Here is a 21,643-nt window from a genome sequence, read left to right on the forward strand (position 1 = left end):
TTGATCAAGCAAAGCGCCAGTCTCTCAGGAAGAAGTCAGACAAAGGAATTCCGATGAGGGGGGTGGACCAGTGCTCACTCAAAGCCTGCCCACAGGCGAATGACGCAACCGACAGGTGTGAAAAAACTCACGCATGCGCACGAGGGTTCAAGCTTGTCTGACGTAATCGCACGTGATTCAAATCCATATAGTTTTTGAAAAAAATAAAAAGGTTGGTTTCTTTTCTAATAGACCTCGTATAAGACTTCCTAGATGGGAGTGCTGAGGACCCCAGTTACTGGAGAAGGCCAAGGAGAAGCCCATACTTCACCTGGCTGCAGAAAACAGATGGTCATTTTAGAAATGTGGGAATGGACCGGTTGTCTGCCTGGGTGGGTGCCATCCAGGAACTAAGGCGGTTCTGTAGTGTTGTGGATGTGGCAAAGCGCAGCACAAGCACATGGTAAAAGACTTCAGTTGTCTTTAGTAGATACTTCATTTTGTACTAGGCTGTTAATTTATCATAATGCTTTTACTTTTTTTAAGATTAACAGATTATGCATTTGTGGCTGCCTATGTTTCTCAATTTCGCATGTAAAAGTGCCTTTATTTCTTGCCAGCACCCTACCCTTTTTGAAAGCTTGCTGGAACACTGCCTGAGAGTCAAAAACAGAATCCAGTAGCATTGTCCATTGATGAACAATTTATTGCAGTACTACTTCATGAGAGGTTTCGTAATAATAATAATAAACTCTAACAAAATTTTTGAATGTTGCCAATAAAGAAAATATCTCGAGTGTCATATCCACAAAAAGTCACTGAAATGATATGGCACTACTGGGTTAGGAGCAGTAGTAGTACTGAAATACACAATCAATACTACTTGATTCTGGCATAGGTTCTCAATGTCAGATCATCACACATTCAGTACTACCAGTGGGCATGCGTGAAAATGTCTCAGCAGTTTGAAATAACGATAACACTGCAGCAGGATCTGCCGCCACCTCTTGTTCTGGTGACGCGAGACTGAAGCGATGACTTGTCAGCATGCCATCATCTTTAAGGGGTCTTTCATAACTGGAAGAGGAAGCGTGCTCCGACACGATCAGCATTCCAGACCACAGCTCCAGATTTACAGCCTTCCCTCTGTCTCCTTCCACTGTCACACTCATTCACTACAGCACAACTTCCCAAAGTAAGCATGAGCCATCGATTTAAATGAACAACAAAGACCTTTATTTTAACTGGTGTTCCATTAACAATAATCACACCATCCCAACATTCTCCAGCTCCTTTCAGCCTGCCAGGATAACGGTCTTTAGTTTCTTTTGAGAAGGAAAAAGCTGCTTAAAGCTTTGTTTAGACTGCCAGTTCAAATCAGATTTATTGCATGTCTGATTCAAATCTGATCTCACTGATTGCCTGTCCACATCATAGACAGCAAATGACCCCATCCGATGACCGTGTCTGTGTTGCACTCCTCTTCTGCCCACAAATCCACACTGGTTGCTATAGTAATGAAATTCGAACACTGCAACTATAGAACTCTGCCTAACGGGATATGGATTATAATCAAAGCCAGAATGTTTAGAAAATTTCTATTTTTAAGTTTATATACAGTTGTATGCAAATGTTTGGGCACCCCTGATCATTTTCATGATTTTCCTTTATAAATCATTGGCTGTTTGGATCAGAAATTTCAATTAAATATATCTTATAGCAGATGAACACACTGATATTTGAGAAGTGAAATGAAGTTTCTAGTATTTACAGAAAGGGTGCAATAATTATTTAAACAAAATTAGGCAGGTGCATAAATTTGGGCACCCTTGTCATTTTATTGATTTGAATAAATGTAGCACTAGTTATTGGAACACAAAATTGGTTTAGTAAGTTCACTGACCCTTGACCTCCTTAAACAGGTGAATCCAATCATGGGAAAGGGTATTTAAGGTGGCCATTTTCAAATGTTTCCACTCTTTGCATCTCTTCTAATGAGAGGCAACATGGAAGCCTCTAAACAACTCTCAAATGACCTGAAAACAGACTGTTCAACATCATGATTTAGGGGAAGGATACAAAAAGCTATCTCAGAGATTTCAGCTGTCGGTTTCCACTGTGAAGAACATAGTGAGGAAATGGAAGACCACAGGCACAGTACTAGTTAAGGCCCGAAGTGGCAGGCCAAGAAAAATCTCAGATAAGCTGAAGCGAAGGATAGTGAGAACAGTCATCATACACCCACAAACCTGCTCCAAAGACCTACAAAGTGATCTTGCTGCAGATAGTGTCTCTGTGCATCGTTCAACTATACAGCGCACTTTGCACAAGGAGATGCTGGATGAGACAGTAATGCAGAGGAAGCCTTTTCTGCGTACATGCCACAAACACAGTCGCTTGAGGTATGCTAAAGCACATTTGGACAAGCCTGCTTCATTGTGAAATAAGGTGCTGTGGACTGATGAAACTAAAATTGAGTTATTTGGACATAACAAGGGGTGGTATGCATGGCTGAAAAAGAACACAGCCTTCCAAGAATAATGCTTGCTACCTACAGTAAAATGTGGAGGTGGTTCCATCATGCTGTGGGGCTGTGTGGCCAGTGCAGGTACTGGGAATCTTTTTAAAGTTGAGGGTCACATGGATCAATATCTGCAGATTCTTAAGAACAATATTCATAAATCAGTGACAAAGTTGAAGTTGCGCTGGGGCTGGATCTTTCAACTGGACAACAAACCTAAATACTGCTCAAAATCTATTAAGGCATTCATGCAGAGGAACAAGTACAACATTCTGGAATGGCCATCTCAGTCCCCAGAACTGAATATTATTGAAAATCTGTGGTGTGATTTTAAGCAGGCTGTCCATGCTCGGAAACCAACAAACCTGAGATGTTTTGTAAAGAAGAATGATCCAAAATACCTTCAACCAGAATCCAGACTCTCACTGGAAGCTATAGGAAGCGTTGAGAGGCTGGTATTTCTGCAAAAGGAGGATCTACTAAATACTGATGGATTTTTTTTTTCTGTTGGGGTGCCTAAATTTATGCATCTGCCTAATTTTATTTAAAGAATTAATGCACACTTTATGTAAATCCTACAAACTTCATTTCACTTCTCAAATATCACTGTGTTTGTTTGCTATATAATATATTTATTCCTGATCCAAACAACCAATGATTTATAAAGGAAAATCATCAGTACCCGTCCTTCGAACAGTGAAGAAAGAGTGTACTAATCGTGAGTCACTGACCCTGGAAAGTGTGCAGTAAGATACCGAGACAAAGTATTAGCCTCCAAAGCATGTTGAAGTAGCAGCTATAACAGACACACTGAGCCATTATTTAAGAAGGTTAAACAATCTTTTTTTTTTTTTTTTTAAGTCCTAATAATTATGAAATAACTGGCTCTGTAGTGTAATGAAAATGGATGTAAGTTTTAATTTTTTTTCTGATTATGTCATGAAGTTGCCAATAAAATGTATTTATCTATCACAACACCAGGTGGCAGTAAAAGACATTTGCAGCAGTAACAGCACCACCTAGTCTAGTATATACTGAAGTACGAGGGTAGGCTGAAAAGTTCTAAGGCTGACTATGATGCAGTTGTCGAATTGAACAAATTCAGGGTTATTTTTCTACATAGTCTTCCTGTAACTCCACAAACTTCTTCCAGCAGTGCTTGAGTGCTTCGATTCCCTTGGCATAGAAGCGTTCATCTTGAGAGTCAAAATAGTCCTCAACGGCAGCCATCACCTCATCACTGCTCCGATAGTGCTTCCCAGCCAAGTTTTTTTTCAGGTTTGGGAACAAATGAAAGTCCAAGGGTGCCAAGTCAGGGGAGTATGGTGGGTGATCTACCAGTTCGAATCCACACTCGTGGATAGTGGCCATGGCCACTGTTGACTTGTGAGCTGGGGCATTGTCTTGATGGAACAGCACCCCTTTCGTCAGCTTTCCTGGTCGCTTCTTTTTGATAGCCTCACGTAACTGTCTCAGTAGGTTAGAATAGTACTGTCCATTTATGGTTTGTCCCTTTTCAAGATAGTCCATGAACACAATGCCCTTGGCATCCCAGAAAACTGAAACCATGACCTTCCCCGCAGACGAAACGACCATGGCCTTCTTTGGAGGTGGTGACCTTGGGTGTTTCCACTGCATTGATTGTTTTTTTGTCTCTGGTTCAAAGTGGTGAACCCAACACTCATCCTGGGTAAGAAAACGTTCCATGTAATTGGCTGGATCCTCTTCAAATTGCGCCAAGTTTGCCTTCGACATGACTAGCCTGGTGCATTTCTGATCAGGAGTCAGAAGACATGGCACCCACCGAGCTGACACCTTTGACATTCCAAGTTCTTCATGCAGAATGTGTTAAATTCTCTCACGGGATATTCCCACAGCATCTGCTAGCTGATTAATCATCGATCGTCTGTCGTCCATCACCATTTCATGAACAAGGTCAATGTTTTTCTGGGTTGTGGCTGTTGCAGGCCGCCCAGACCTTGGGTCGTCTTCAAGGCTCTCTCTGCCCCTCTTAAATTCAGCTGCCCACTTCTGCACTGTAGATATGGAGGGAGCTTCATCCCCTAATGTAGCAACCATATCCGCATGAATGTCCTTGGGCTTTAACCCCTTCTTATGCAGGTACTTAATCACACCGCGATGCCAAATTTTGTTCATTTTTGCCGTTTCCCTCTACCACGGATTTTTAAACTTGGCTATGAACCACAAACTACCTCACAACCTGGAAGAAAATAACACAGTTAGTCATCAGAAGAGTTGAACTTAATGCATGCCAAGTTTTACTGAAATGGCATTTCTCCTTCTTGGTGAGCCTTAGAATTTTTCAGCCTACCCTTGTATGATGGGAATGACAGATTATATGCACGAAATTCAAGGCAAGACTGGAAAGAAAGTATAATAAAAAAACATGCTGACATTTGTTTGCAATAATTAAGAAGCAATGCTTTGGAAGCTGGACGGATTCATACTCGCTAGGCGAAAATGCCATCTGGCGGAAATTGGTGGTATATCACAGATCGGCGGGTCTAATTAACCGCAAAATGTAGCAATTAAGGGGATTTTGAAAGAGACATGATATGCGTCTAACTACAGAGGATATGGGAAGATCGAGAGAGTAGAGATGATGTGTGAGGTGAGCAGATCCAGAAAACATTGAGGACAAAAAAAATGGGACCTCCACGCTTAGTATATAGCCATAGAGAACACTACAAACAATGTGCTGTCAGGTGACAGTCTGATCAGCCTAGTGCGTCATTAGAACCAACATCTGTGTGTGGAATAAAGACATGACAGACTGAGTAACAGCAGAAACACTGCTATGTAAATACACAAATACTCATGATTTCTGTGCATGTGACGACATGATGTACAGCATTTTCGGTTGTGAGCCATTACAGATGTGGAATCCCATCTTAAAATACTTTTTTGAAAGTTTGGGCTTTTGTGTGTGTGTGTGTGTGTGTGTGTGTGTGTTAGGACAGCACTTTTTTTAAACTGTCACCCAATTGTAAGCAGGGGAGACAGACCCACCAGCTCTGAGGGAGTTGTACATGCTATAAAAAGTTACAGACATGACAAAATGAGAAACCTAAGTGTGTGTGTGTGTGTGTGTGTGTGTGTGTGTATTCAGATAAAACAGATTTGCAAAAATATGATTTGAATCGCAATTTCAACTACGAATAAGGCTTGAAACTAATCTGGAAAAAAATTTAATGCAACTTGACTGTTCAGACTTACAGCATGCAATCAGATTCAAATCAAATATGTGTATAAACTGGATTTTTACTGGCAGTCTGAACAAGGACTTTGTCAGTCTGGTCAAATTTTTATTTTATTTTTATTTTAAAACATTTAGTGTGACAGAATCAAGTCACAGAATTCTTGTGTGTGCTCTTGTAAAACTACATTTCGCAAGGGTGGTTATATAACGTCAACACATATTGTAGTGTGAAGTAGAGGCATAACAGAGATACCAACTAAAGCAGCAGTTTTTCAACCAGATACACTGTCTACTACAAAAACAGACAGCTAAATACATACATAAATAGCTCAGTAGCTATTGAGATAGAGATACAGAGAAAGAGAGATGTAGGAATATAGAGCTATATAAATATCATGATATAGAGCTAGAAATATGAATATAGATATTAAGGCTGAAACAATTAGTCGAGTAACTCAAATAATTCAATTACAAAAAATGTTTGAGGCAAATTCTGTGCCTCAAAGCTGCGTTTAACATTGTAGTACATATGCGAGGCCTGTGTGTGGCGTTGTAACAACCCCAGAACAAAAAAAGAAGACTAGAGCATGCCCATAAACCGTGTAAAGGCTAATCCGAAAGCTACCGCTTTCCAACGCAAAACACAGAGTAAAATAAAGCCTTTTAAGAGAAAGAGGGTCCATGCTGATCATCTGAAATAGACTGACTGCGCATTTAAAGCGAAGCAGTGTGTCTGTCTATTTAAAAAAAAAAAACACACAGTCTGCTCAACGTAGGGAGTGACTCGCCCGGCGGCTGCTGTCTCTCTCTCTCTACCCGGTGTGAGGGGCTCTCAGCACTCCGCTCACACCAGGCGAGTCACAGCTCCATCCCCGGCCACACTGACAAACAGTTTCTGAAAGCTCCTCTCAGCAAAAGTCCACTCTTTCTTCTGTGTTTTGCTCAGACTTGCATCGAGTGTTTCGCTTTTTAATTTGTTTCGCTTTTTTGGGCAACATACAACGCTTCACAAACACTGTAACTTAAAATAATAATAATAATAAAACTGATTGCAAGGCTTGCATGTTCAACCTCCAGCTGAAATGCATCTGGCGAATTGCAGAGAAAGAGGGATTAAAAAAATTTAACGCAGGGACCCAGTCCACCAACCTTAAAAAAACAAAAAAAACTTAAAAATGGTAAAATTTTACAACTTGGGGGAAAAAAAAATAAAACAGAAACCACATCGCATCGCCATTTCAGCAAAATGCCAACACTGGCGCAGCGACATTGTGCCATTGCTTAGGGAGAGCCCTGGACTACTGATGTTGTTTAAAAACGTAAAAGTACTTTTTATCCGATTAATCGATTAATCGCCAGAATAATCAATACTCGATTACTAATATAATCGATAGCTGCAGCCGTAGTAGATATAGAAATAGACATAAACATAGACAGAGACATAAACATAGACAGACAGATTGATAGACAGTCAGATTGTAGAGATGGAGATACAGCGAGACACAGTACAGCGGTAGAGATAGTGATAGATGAGGACACACATTTTATTGATAATTTTAAGCACAACTTCTTGTACATTTTTAATATTAATAATTTTTACATTAATGGGATTTTAAAACAAGTTATTTGTTGTATTATCAGTTATTTGGTATGTGGAACTGATAACCTTTGGCAGTACCTGCCAAATAAAAACAAGGCCAAGAAAAATCCAACATCACATCTGTGAACATTTCTTAACACAATCTGTATCAGTGATGTAAAGATGATGTGTTCACAGCATGGGGGGGGGATAAATAACTCGCACCCCTGAGCTGAAGGCAACAGATGGCCACAGCGCATAAATGAAGAGAGTGTGACTGCGTGAGAAAACAAGCAAAAAAAAAGTGTGAATAAGAGCAGGGGTGCAAAAATCGGAAGGAGCTCTGCAGGTTTGACAAAAGTAAGCTTTATTCTGTGGGTGTGCTGACATGAATCTGCACCACATCAACCAGACAGCAAACACCAGCTCCAATTAAATTCATGATATAACCCCCCCCCCCACGTTATTCGCCTTGCAAACATAAAGACAAAAGCCTGGATCCACTTTCCCATAGGCTTTTCTATTTTTCTTGAATTCCTTTTCTGCATAAGAAGCTCCTCTTTAGATAAGTGGGAAACACACCGGCTAGCTTTCTCCTCCATACAAACACTTTGTTGTGTACACAGTTTCGAGCTTCCCCGTTTAGAGGGAACCTTCTGCTGTGTGCCATACATTCCTGCTGACACTCATTCATATGTTAATCAGGATTCGCCGTGTAGATTTTTCTTTCTGCAGCAGAACAGAGTAGAGATCTTCCAGGGTTGCATCACATGTCAACACTTGCTGAAGCGTCCTGGCAGGCCGATCCACTCGTGTCAATACCGCCGCCTCCTCAATAACGTGGACTTAAAAGCACAAATTAAGACTGCAGCTCCCATTACTGCTGTTGCTGCAAAAAAAAGAAACGTTCCTGTTCTTGGATCATCTCTGTGAAACAAAACACTGTTTTCAACTGTACAAGGAACAAGTACTAACAAGAATTAGGCCACGTGGGACTAAATAGTTTGTATTTATGCTGAATTCTGGAGAAACTGTTGTGGGTGAAACAAACTTGCTTGGGACATTCCTGCTTCTGGATAAACAGGATCTTTACACAACATTCTACTTCATGTTTACCACTCGGCCAATGAAGCTGATTCTGATTCAAGTGGTTATTGTAGATGCTGATAGTACCTGCCCAGACTCCGAGCAGGTATGATCATGTGACACTAAACCATTCTGGTATGAGCCACTTTGTCTCAATTGTCTCTCCCCTCACCTGATCCCTCTTTAGGACTGCCATCCTCCATAAATCTGTCTAAGTGCAGACACACCAGCAAAAATACAAAATTAATCCTCCTACCGCAGGGGTGGCTAAGTTCGGTACTTGACAGCCACATTCCTGACACTCTTAGTTGTCTCCCTGCTCCAACACACCTGAATCCAATGAAAGGCTCATTAAAGGTCTGCTAACGAGTCTTTCATTGGATTCAGGTGTGTTGGAGCAGGGAGACAAGAGTGTCAGGAATGTGGCTCTCGAGGACCGAACTTGGCCACCCCTGTCCTACTGGGTGTGTTTCCAAGTTTAATTTTTCATTTTTAAATCTTCAGAGCTCAGTAACAAGGCTTTCAGCATCAACCAGGTACCAAACATACTCAAAATGTTAAGCAATGGTACTAAAAACAGAGTTACACTGAAGTAGTTTGCCTAAGAATTCTCTCTGTTGTACAGTACCACAAGGGGATTATTATCTTCGTTCACAAATACATTTAATACAGTCTGTCTGATTTAACAATATCATATTTGTAAAGACTGGAAGTAATTTATATATATGCATGTTATACACTCGATGCTAAAACTTCCTTCATGACTCAACTCTGTGTAACATCTAATAACAATGACCGCAAAAGCCAACACATGTATGCAACACCCACTTACACAATACCTGCAAATGCTGCACGGATCAATCACCAGTGACTAAGACGCTGTGCTTTGAAGACTGCATTTTGATCAAAGAGATCACTTACAAACACATCAGATCAAAGCCGGCACTGTATACTTCTGGGACCTGAAAAGTCTGCAGCTATTTTACAATGGCTGGCAGCTTGTCTAAAGATGACCCTACAGAATTACTAGAAATCCACCCACAGGATGAGACACCGGCAGATCTGTACAAGATGACTGGATAAACAAAATTCTACATCTGCATCTGTCAAAAATAGACTTGGCTTGTACTTTGAGTGAAGCAGAGCATAGATTTGCTTTTGAAATGTTTCTGAAATACACTGCAACACTGCTGGTGAACCAGCAAACACTGAAAACAGTCGTGGTAGTCAGTTAAGTCAATGGATCGCTTACGAAATGGACCACAGACCAGATTTCAGTCAAACTTGTGTTGAAGCTAATCTCTGAACTTGGATAGAGGCATCAACTACATATGAGCACAGCACACCAGCACGAGCACGCTACTGCAGTAAAGCAAACACAGGGTTAGACATTAGCACTAAATATTTTTTAGACTGTGTAAGCCTCCAAAGTACATATTTCAAAGAGCAAAGAAATCAAGTGCTTAAGTATGTTTTATAATACGATAAAAATGGACATGCATGAAAATACACATAATTTGAAAAATGGAGTGATGAATACCATTTACTCGTATCATATCCAACTGACATTTATGGCTTGAAGAAACCACATTGTTACTTCAGTCTGATGTAAAAAAAAAAAATGGCGGAAAGGCACAACAGGACTGATACATACCAGCACCCAGCAGTATACAGTGGGGTAAAAAAAATATTTAGTCAATCCCTGATTGTGCAAGTTCCCCTACTTAGAAAGATGAGAGAGGTCTGTAATTTTCATGATAGGTACACTTCAAATATGAGAAACAAAATGAGAAAAAAAATCCAGAAAATCACATTGTAGTATTTTTAAAGAATTTATTTGTAAATTATGGTGGAAAATAAATATTTAGTCAATAACAAAAGTTCAACTCAATACTTTGTAACATAATGTTTGTTGGCATAAGTCTTCACCAGGTTTGCACACACTGTAGCTGATATTTTGGCCCATTCCTCCATGCAGATCTCCTCTAGAGCAGTGATGTTTTGGGGCTGTCGCTGGGCAACATGGACTTTCAACTCCCTCCACAAATTTTCTATGGGGTTGAGGTCTGGAGAATGGCTAGGCCACTCCAGGACCTTGAAATGCTTTTTTACGGAGCCACTCCTTGTGTGTTTGGGATCATTGTCATGCTGGAAGACCCAGCCACGTTGCATCTTCAATGCTCTCACTGAAGGAAGGATGTTTTGTCTTAAAATCTCATGATACATGGCCATGTTCATTCTTTACTTAACACAGATCAGTCGTCCTGTCCCCTTTGCAGAAAAACAGCTCCAAAGCATGATGTTTCCACCCCCATGCTTCACAGTTGATATGGTGTTCTTGAGATGCAACTCAGCATTCTTCTTCCTCCGAACACGACGAGTTGAGTTTTTACTAAAAAGTTCTATTTTGGTCTCATCTAACCACATGATATTCTCCCAATCCTCTTCTGGATCATCAATATGCTCTCTAGCAAACTTCAGACAGGCCTGGACATGTACTGGCTTAAGCAGGGGGACACGCCTGGCACTGCAGGATTTGAGTCCCTCTCTGCGCAGTGTGTAGCCTTTGTTACTTTGGTCCCAGCTCTCTGCAGGTCATTCATCAGGTCCCTACGTGTAGTTCTGGGATTTTTGCTCACCGTTTTCATGATCATTCTGATCCCACAGGATAACATCCTGCGTGGAGCCCCAGATCGAGGGAGATTATCAATGGTCTTGTATGTCTTCCGTTTTCTTACAATTGCTCTTACTTTTGATTTATTCACACCAACCTCCTTGACTACTGTAGATTCACTCTTCCCACCCTGGTGCACATCTACAATTTTCTTCCTGGTGTCCTTCAACAGCTCTTTGGTCTTGACCATGGTTGAGTTTGGAGTCTGACTGTTTGAGGCTGTGGACAGGTGCTTTTTATACAGATAATGAGTTCCAACAAATGCCATTAATACAGGTAACAGGTGGAGGACAGAAGAGCTTCTTAAAGAAGTAGTTACAGGTCTGTGAGAGCCAGACATCTTGCTTGTTTGTGGGTGACCAAATACTTATTTCCACCATAATTTAAAAATAAATTCTTTAAAAATCCTACAATGTGATTTCCTGGATTTTTTTTTTTCTCATTTTGTCTCTCATAGTTGAGGTGTACCTGTGATGCAAATTACAGACCTCTCTCATCTTTCTAAGTAGGAGAACTTGCACAATCAGGGACTGACTAAATACTTTTTGGCCCCACTGTAAATGTACAATTAAATATAGATATGTCTTTTATGCTCTGTTTCACCATGTATGACTTCATTGACCAAACCACTCAAATATCTAATCACCTCTAGATATCAATCAAGTAATATTCCCACCAAGTTTTATGGAAATCTGTCTAGGTGTTTTTGAGTAATCTTGGCCTCAGTGAAAGTAAAACCCTGCTGTCACTGTGTAGCCGATGTGCAGGGTAAACATGCCACATGCCTTAGCGAAAAATATCACCTACATTGCAGCTTTTATGCTGGTAAAAGAACAAGAGCATGGCACATTGTAGACAAAAAAAGTTGAATCAACAATAAAAGTTGGTTAGGTATTGTGAAATATGAATTGTAAACGGTATTCAGCATCCAATTATTTCCATTTTCATCACCTCCATATTTACCATTTAATCTGCACAACTTTCAGATACAGTTATGGCTTGCAATGATGTTTCTACCAGCACACTTGCTCTGTGCAAGTACTCCATCCTCTGTCATACAAGTGGACACTTCTTTTTTTTCCGGACATACGTGGCACTTAGAATTTTAAAAGTGTAAAATACACTTAAACATAAAACATGTTTTAGCACTATTTTGTTTGACAGAAGGCCAACATCAATTTAAGTCAAGCTACATCCACCCATTTTCTACACCTGCTTACTTCAAAGACGAGCCATGGTGGGGAGTGCTAGAGCCTATCTCAGCAGACACAGTGCGTGAGGTATGGTACACCCTGGACAAGATGCCAGTATGCCACAGGGCTACAAACAGACAGACAAACACTCACACTCGCGCTCACTCCTACGGTCGATTAAGAGTTTCCAATTCATCTCATCTGCATGTCTTTGAATGTGGGAGGAAGCCGGAGGCAACCAGATAACTCTAACTTCACAAAATATTACAGGACACAACAGCAAATGCTGTATATTTATAGAAGGACTGAAGCACTAAATGTTCCAGCAATAATAATAATAATAAAGAATTTTTACAGGCAGTAAATGACAAGCCAGGGCAGGAATAAATTAACTCCATATTAATTACGCCAAATGCCTTCAGCGTGAAATAAATCATCCTACAAATTTGTGGAATGGTTCAATTTACAAGTAATACCCTGAGGAAAGAACAGGCTTATTTTTAGAAGGCACAAATAACTGCATATATTAAAGTGACAAAACTTCATGATTCATTATTACGCATCTGCAAATCCTAGTCCATGCACCAATGGCGTTGCTTGGGTGTAAATGCATGCTGTTTAAAAATGCATAGCTACGGGGCACTTCCTATTTTTGGGTGCAGTTCTCCACACAGTTATGAATGCATGAAGACCTGACTTTAAAATCAAAATCTTGAGATTTTCAAATTACAAGAAGTACTGTCATGACAAGCTTTAAAAAATATAAAAATAATAATAATAAATGGTAAATGGACTGCATTTATATAGCACTTTTCCACCTGCATCAGACGCTCAAAGTGCTTTACACACTAATGCCTCACATTCACCCCGATGTCAGGGTGCTGCCATGCAAGGTGCTCACTACACACCGGGAGCGACTAGGGGATTAAAGACCTTGCCCAAGGGCCCTTAGTGATTTTCCGGCCAGGCTAGGATTTCAACCGAGCATCCTCTGGTCTCAAGCCCAACGGTTAACCACTAGACCATCACCTCCCCTGTAAAAACCCTGTAAGTGGCGACACTCTGGATGCCCACGGTTTAACGAGGTGTTCCTGTTCAGCCAAAGAAGGTTTCAGTAAGAAGAAGTGCCACTCTGGTCTCACATTTTTCTGAGAGAACATATTTGCTATTTTAAAAGACAAACAGCTTATCTCCATAAGTAATCAACAGATCACCTTCATAACTCACAGGGTGTAAATGAAGGAAAGCTTCTGAATAATCTGCACAGACTGCAGCCTCATCTGTCGAGCCTTTCAGGGAACTTAAAAGTATAATCGAGGAGTTCTGAAACATCTCGAGCAGGCCGTCCCGTCGGCGTGTAAATGCTAACGTGAGCTCATGCAGGAGAAGTACAACGCTGTCAACACAATTGGGGCTCATCAGGAAACTGTACTGTCGGACACAACTTACCAACTTGAGCTAAAGTAGTCTATCCAAAATTCATAGAAAATGTTCTCCTTCCGTTCTTGATGGATTTTGATTCTGATGGTTTTGTTTGACTCATCTAAACACTGTTCACAAGTCTTCCTTGCAGAATTGTGAAATTCTGGGGAAAATATACACTTTTTGTCATCAAAACAGTGAAATTCACTCAACATGTTTCTTCTGTCCCTTGAGTTCTTGGCAAGATCCTTGTTCTGATAGTTCTGATTGATTTATCTAAGCACTACTCACAAAGCTACCCTCAAAATTTTGAGACTGTTGATGGTGAAAACGCTTAAATTCATCTAAAATAGGACCTGTGCCTGAATGGTTGCTCAGGTAGAGGAGGAAAAAAGAAAAAAAAAATCACCATCATAAAGACAGGATTCAAGAAAATTTATAGATGGCCATAACAGATTCTGGAAGAGAGCTTCAACTACAAGTAGAAATATTTACCATATTTTCCAGAGTATGAGTCACACTGGAATATAAGTCGCACCTATTTTCTGTATTATCAGCTCATTAATTTGGGATTTTTGTGCCTTATTTGTATTTATTCTCTTATTACTAAAGGATTATTAACAGAGTGAGAGGTCTGTACAGGGAAATATCAGACCGAGGTGTTGACAGTACAGACAGAGCATCAGCGATGTCCACGCTAAAAACATCGAGGTCTGATATCCCCGTACAGACCAAGCAAGCGAGGTTATTAATTAGTTTATTATATGGCTGATATATACATAAACACGCAAACTTACAGTATCACCCAAATATGCTGCTGACGGTGTTGGGCTTGTTTGCTTTCTTCACCTCCATGAAGAACTTGCTAACAGATGGTCGTTAGCTGATGAGCTTTCAATCTGTGTGTTTTTTCCGATGCTGTTGAGACATTTATGGAGTACATTCATGTCCGACTTGGTTTTGCTAATCATGTTTTTAGCTTCCTGGTTTGTAATGAAAATACGCATTGCGGACTGATTGTCATGGTAACCGGCCCGGATATGGGAAAACATCCAACCAGTAATCAGCCAATTAGTGCGTGCGGAGCGTTGCAGCTATATAATAATGGAGTTTATTTTGTTTAGTGCTTTATTTTGTTTAGTCCTATAAATAGTTGCTGAAATTAGCATGAATAACAAACTCCTGATTTTTAGCTAAGTCATACGTGAGTATAAATCGTAGGGCGTCCCACACTAGTAAAAAACTGTGACTTACACTCCGGAAAATAGGGTACAGAAGTGTATAAATTACTATCCCCAAACACAGTTGGCACACTGCTGCAAACATTCCACTTGGTGTGCCATTTAATTCAAAAGTGAATTTACACAGCTGTGGAAATGCTAACATTGCTCTTTGAAAATTTACAGTTATTGGTAAAGAATACTATTACCTCCGCTAAGTTGGGTGGAGGTTATGTTTTTGCCCCTGTTTGTTTGTTTGTGAACAGCCTGGAATCCACAATTTTTCATATATCATTATGAAATTTTTACAGAGCATTCATATCTTGATAGGCAAGAGCTAATTCAATTTTCAAGGTCATAGGTCAAAGATCAAAGTCAGGAAAAATCTCTATCCATTATCACTGAACAAATTTTCAAAAATTTTTAACTGTCAAAAAAGATCAATGAGTGTGGTGCTCTAGTTTAGAGCATGCGATTTTCTTCAACTACATAATGCGGGGAAATAGTTTGAAAAATAAAAATATTGAACACAATACTAAAGTACCCTCGGTCGTATGAGCATAAAAACAGGAAATGCAACATATTGTTTCACTTGGCCAACTCATACAGTAGCACCAATATTCTGCCCTGGTGGACAAACCCCAACATAAAAAGTGACCTTTTAATCCTGAAAGTAGGCCAAGGTCAGCTTCCTTCAATGTCTTGCAAGTTCATGATCCTGAGATTACACCCTGTAAATGTAACGTTGGATGTAATGAATGAAAGTGCGTAGAGGTTATTCATCAGCCCTCTGGTGTCTTTCATTTTATGTTATGGCCCTTTCTGCAGGTAAAAAGATGCACATATGACCCAAAAATGATCCCCACCTATATCTATGGAAATTCTGCAGACCCACTCACTCACTTAATTGCTCCATTAATGACAGCAGGAAATACGCATAGTTTGACAAATCTATTTTTGGATTTATACATACTTAAAAAATTAGATCCACAAAACTAAAATGTTGTTTCAAGCTGGGTCTGACATTTTGCTGATGATTTTACATTATAACTATTCGTTTTGTTTTAAACCAGTGTTTGTGAAGCGCTGTGAGGAGAGCCACAGGGGCGCTAGGCCCAAAGCTGACCTTAATAAACACTTAATCGCCCTTCATTTTGTTCAGTCACGGTGAGAAATCAAGTGACACAACACAAACAAGTTAAACAACAGGAATGGCATCCTAAACATTCAATGCAGCGTTGTTTCAGAATGCACGTTACCATGGAGCTGTCCAGAGCAAATGAGGAAGGAGGAAGGCAGCATGACAGCATCCCCCCCACCCCACCCACCACTACACACACACACGCACCAAAACTACTGCAGAGACCCATTTAATGGCTTCTTCCCTGCTTTAGATTCCTCTGGCCTGACCTGTGGAAAAGTCCAGTGGAGAGGCACAGGGGAAAAAACCAAGCAAACTGGGGAAAATGAGAATCCATGAAAACTAATATCAAGACCATCATGTGGAAGGAGATGTGAATCCTGCACCCGGGTGAGCCCACAGCGACGGTGCCTCTGAACGTTACAAATGAAGGCCTTCCACTCGCCAGGCTCAGAAATCACGGTCTATTTCTAGCAGCCAACAAGAGGGTGCCGCAAACATGGCAGGTCATCGGTTCACACTGGAAACGACTTTCAAAACAACACACACACACACACACACTCCCTGGAAACCACAGACACTCCAATGTGCAAAAAAAAAAAACAAACAAACAAAAAAAACAGCAGCATCATAAAAGATACAGCAATACGTATTTTTAAGTATCATACAAAGAGAGCCCGTTTCCACATCCTGTTATATAAAAACACCGATGAAATGTGCTCCACACAGATGGGTTCCAAAAGCCTGTGATTATACTGGCTAAGTTCCTCGCTTGCAGTCGTCTGAGGTCAGAGTGGATGAAAAGTGCTTTTCATAGAGAAAACCTGACTGTATACCCAAATTATCTGTATTTTAGTACACTGTATGCTCAGTGTGGCTTCAAGTAACAATTTAATCACAGCTGCAGTCATTTTTTTTAAATGTGTCAATCGGCCAATTCATCATTTAATCAATCGAAAAATGTCACAAGTAGTAATGAGGAGCATCTAATAGTTCATGTTACCAATCAATCACAAATATATAGCTGATCAATGTGAATGTTGTATCATGTCTCTAACCCCATTGGTTGCAGAGATACAGCTGAAAATGTGTGGTTTTTTTGCAAGTTTTTGTTGACTTTCACCTTTGTCTGATCCTCTCCAAAATTTAATCGTCTCAGGATATTCACCCAAGTAATAGTCACACCACATTTGGTGAAAATCTGTCAAGCAGATTTTAAGTTATCTTCTACACACACACACACACACACACACACACACACACACACACACACACACACACACACACACACACACACACAAGCGCGATTAGAATACTGTTTTATCAGTTTGTTGGTGGGGAAGGTAAAAATTATGGCCACCATATTTCCTCGCAATAAAACATGTCTTTAAATTGCTTGTTTTGTTCAAAGAGTCCAGATTCTTCAGTTGCTTTTAAACAATCAATTTAAAATGGCTTATCTCAACTTTAGCCAGTTTAAAAGCACTTTAACCAAACTGCCATGTGCAAACAGGTGTTAAAGTATTTCAAAACAGCCAATACCTACTTTAAAATTGGTTTAAAAGACTTTTAACCCACTTTGATCTTGATTAACAATTATTTAACCCCCTTAAAATTTTTAAAAACTGGATTATCTCAAATTTGCTGGATAAAACTGCATTGTAACACTGTTCAAAACCTATTTTAATGCAATAAAGACGACTGCTGGGAGTAATGTTGATGTATGATGCTAAGAATCCTCATCAGTCCGACTTTCCGCAATTTAGAGTCTTAGGCCTGACTGACACATTTCCAGCTTTGCTTTGAGGACAGAACCTCATGTGTCCATATAGCCGCCATTTTTTTTTCATGTTTGGGAACCACCAAGGATCACATGACTGAAAATGTCATTACGAAAAGCAAAATAAACACAAATGACCCTGTCGTATGATTGTCCACACCGATGTGACAAGTATGTAATTTGTCCAACTGCCACTAAACACGGTTCATTTGGTTTTGCATTTGCACTTTTTTATGTTGAGAAATCTGCTAAGATGCTACTGTGGACGGTTGGTTCATGATACAGATGTTTTCATGACTAACACATCAGGCACAAAACTAGTAAAACAATCTGTCAAAAAAACAAAACAAAACACACAAAACCACACCACCAACACCATGACCATCAACCCCTGCAGCGAGCAGAGGAGAGAGTTAGTTGTTACTAAACTACACTGTGATTGATCCAACATCTCAATGTGCTATTAATTTGGTGTTAAAATGCACCTAAATTAGTGAGAAGGACAGAACCCGCCACCGGTTAGAAGATCTTGGAGGAAAGCAAAGAGCTCAGAGGCAACTCGTCCCTTTGCTTTGCATCCAGAAGAGAAGGAGTGCAAGGTTGACCACCACCAGACGGGGTTTACTATGAGTGGAGAAGGATGACAATAATCAGACGGGAGGAAGGAGGGTGAGAGTTCCCCAATTTAATGGATCCACTGGAGTTGAAGCCACCCAGTTTGGCTTTCCTACCTGGATGCTGTGCTGAAGGCTGCCCTGGTAACTTGATAGCAGGCTTCCCAACATGATTTGGACTTGGTGACTTGGTCTTGTTAGATTTAACCGCTCGAACCCCTTGGCTGGATGTCTGAGCTCCTGGATTACACCCCCCAAGATTACCCTGAAGATAGAACTGCTCCTGGATTTGGCCTCCACCACGGGGCAGTGGCGACAAAGACCCCTCAATGCGCTGCTTCATCTCTGAAGACAATAAACGGCCCTTGTGCATCCACTCTTGCATCTTGTTGACAGTGACACCATGGCCCTTGTTAACTGAGGTGGCCTCCAGCGTTTGAACCATGACCAGCTCCTGCTTGCTGCTGAGACAGTGCCTTCCCGGTTGGTCAGTACTGCCGTCTGAGGAACCAGTGAGGCTGTTGACCGAGTCGCTGCTCTCATTGAGCGGTTGGTCATCATCACCCCTGATGTCTGGAAGCAGCTCATCACTGCTGGTGGCATCATAAAACACCTGAGGTTCTAACACAGCACCTCCTTCAACCTCATTACCTCCTTCTACTTCCTTTGCACTTTTACCTGTGCAGCCTTCTGGATGTCGTGCTCCAGGTCCAGAAGGTGCATCTGCATACCTGATTGCTCCATCGCTGTTGGACCGCTGTAGTGAGGGTCTCGTCTCTGACATGTACAGGTTTCTCATACTTTTACTCTTCCACCTGCCTTCGAAGCTGGAATCAATGTTCCCACTGATGGAAAGCAATAGGGAGTCAGTGTCGGATACCTGCTGGTTGCTGTGGTCTCCCCCTGAGGACCAAGAGTCACTGTCCATATTTCTAGCTGAGTACAAGCTCTCCTGAGACCGACTACTGCAGGAGGAGGTAGCCTGCAGCTCGGTTAAACCACCGCTAATCTGTTGGACGTCCATGTTGATATCATTCATGGCATTAATAAGAAGGCAATAAGCCTCTTTCAGCTGGTTCCTAAGCCTGTCTGTCTCCTGGGCACTAATAGTGCCTTCAACCGGTGTCTTTTCCTGCTCAGCTTGGGGCAGCTCCTCTGCCTCTACTCTATCACTTTTTGCCCTGATGGCTTCATAAAAAGGCAGAATTTCATTATCATAGTAGTCATCGTCCTCACTCTCTAAGTGGTATCTAAGCGATCCATCTCTGCTGCACATGGATGCAATGTTGAAGTCACATATTTCAAGCTTGGTGGGGAAAAAGGTCGGGCTCTGCAGACCCCTCATGTCCCCGCTACACTCTGGCGAGCTGCCATAACTCTCAATATTTCTGATTAAAATGTTCTCCTCGGAGTTGCTGGGGACGCAGTTGGCGTTGCATTCATTTGCAGCTGCCATGTCCTTAAGGTGTCCTCTGTCAAGGGTCTCGAGCCCATCTTGGAGAGGGTGCATTATTGTCTCATCAGCAGGAACCAGACCCTCTGCCTGCTTCGTACCACTCTGCGATTCTACCCGTGCACAGAACAACACGTGACTCGAATTGTCCCCAAACCCGATCGAATCCCCGCTGCACTGCCGCTGGACAGAGACAAAGTGTTTTCTATGTCCAACTGGGACTTGAGCGGATAACCTGACTCTGTCACCGGATATGAGCCCCTGGTGGCTCTTATCGCCCCCCCCAAAGTGCGCTTCCCTTTGAAGTGGGAGCCCCCGGCTGACCTGGGCCCCGCCCCCGCTGTCCGCGCGACTCCGCTCGCGAGGACCGCGGTCCTCCCGGACTAAAACCCCCGCAGTGTGGAACACCGCACCGCCCGCACAGTTCTCGTACGTGCTCATTCTCTCGGCGAGCAGCACTACCGGAACCGGACGAGCCTCGGACTGTCGCTGCATTTGCAAAACTTTTTCTTTACCTTCTCGGCTCACGTTCGCCGCCGAAGCAGAGCCGCGTCCGCCGACCGTCGCTCTTTTCTTGGATTTCTTCCCGCGGAGTTTCGCTAGTAAAGTCCTCCGCAGAGGATCAGCCATTCCTTTCCTGCCCTCCCCCCGCCACAGCGCGCGCGCGCCTCCCGGTGTCTCTCAGCGCGCGTGCTCCAGAAGGAAAACAGCGCGTGGCTTGTTGTCCTCGCGGGGCGCCTTCAAAGCTCGCCGGCCGCACGAGCTCCTCTCCATTCTCCGCTGTCACCTCCGCTCTGCCGCCGCTCACTCCTGCTTAGCTTTGCTCAACTGCAGCACCGCTTTTTTCTCCTCCTCCTTCTCCTCCTCCAATGTCTCTCTCTCCTCAGTACACGCGCACTTTACCTCCCTCCCACTTTCCCTTCGCCTCGCGCAGCTTGAATAAGGGAGGCCGGGGTCGTTTGTTACACAACACTGATCACGTTTTGCCTTTTGGTTGTTTTATTTGATTTATTTACTATTTATTTATTTATTTATTTTGAAGCTCACAATGGCAATAGGAGTTTCCGCTTTGTTGTGTTATCCTCTGTAATTATCCATGTATTTTATGTACATTTACTGTGGTTGTCAAACAAATAATAATAAAAATGTAGCATTGGATGGATGGATGATGGATGAGCTTTATTTTTATATTTATTTTACTTTTTTATTTATATAAACATTGTATGATTTTCATAATTTGCAGGTCAAAAAAAAATCTAATTTGAAATATCTGTCTCCATAGTTAACAACAAGCCAGCACAGAACAGTGTGCCTACTGATACTGCCTACTGCCTACTTAGAAATTCCACGTTCACATAATCTTGTATGTTAAAAATACACACACATGCAGAGGAAAACAATAACTGTGTTAATTGTGCAGAAAATGTATCTGTTGCATCACCAATTATAAAAGTTGCACTATGTGCAGTTTTAGTTGTTATGGGGTAACTTGGTGGCTTCCCTCATTCATGTCCATGCTTCACAGTGACTTATGAACCCAACTGCATGTTTCATTTAAAAGAATATGATGACTTAAAGTCACGTAATTGTGCTTTCATAAGGCCACCAGCTTGCTGTTGTTCTGGCCTCTCATTGAAATTCATCACATATTTGTCCCCAAAATGTGAATGAAACAGAGTTTGTGAGCAGTGAGCCAAGACTTCAGGGGGAGCTGTGAAAACATTTCAGCCAACAACAGAGAAAACAGCTCCCATGCAGCCA

General features: G+C 41.6%; 1 protein-coding gene across 2 annotated transcripts in view; it reads right to left on the bottom strand.

Moving 5' to 3' along the window:
* Positions 1-20,710, bottom strand: part of syde2 (synapse defective 1, Rho GTPase, homolog 2 (C. elegans)) — a 113,206-nt gene extending 92,496 nt beyond the window's left edge. The window contains exon 1 of one of the 2 annotated variants that reach the window (XM_034179512.1): positions 18,547-20,710. In XM_034179512.1, coding sequence (XP_034035403.1) covers positions 18,547-20,512 — 1,966 coding nt within the window. In that variant the 5' untranslated portion in view covers positions 20,513-20,710. The remainder of the gene's footprint in view (positions 1-18,546) is intronic. The other variant, XM_034179513.1, reaches the window with a different exon arrangement.
* Between the last annotated feature and the right edge of the window lie 933 nt (positions 20,711-21,643).

This window comes from Thalassophryne amazonica, chromosome 10 (genome assembly GCF_902500255.1).
Source record: "Thalassophryne amazonica chromosome 10, fThaAma1.1, whole genome shotgun sequence".
In the NCBI taxonomy this organism is placed as follows: domain Eukaryota; kingdom Metazoa; phylum Chordata; class Actinopteri; order Batrachoidiformes; family Batrachoididae; genus Thalassophryne; species Thalassophryne amazonica.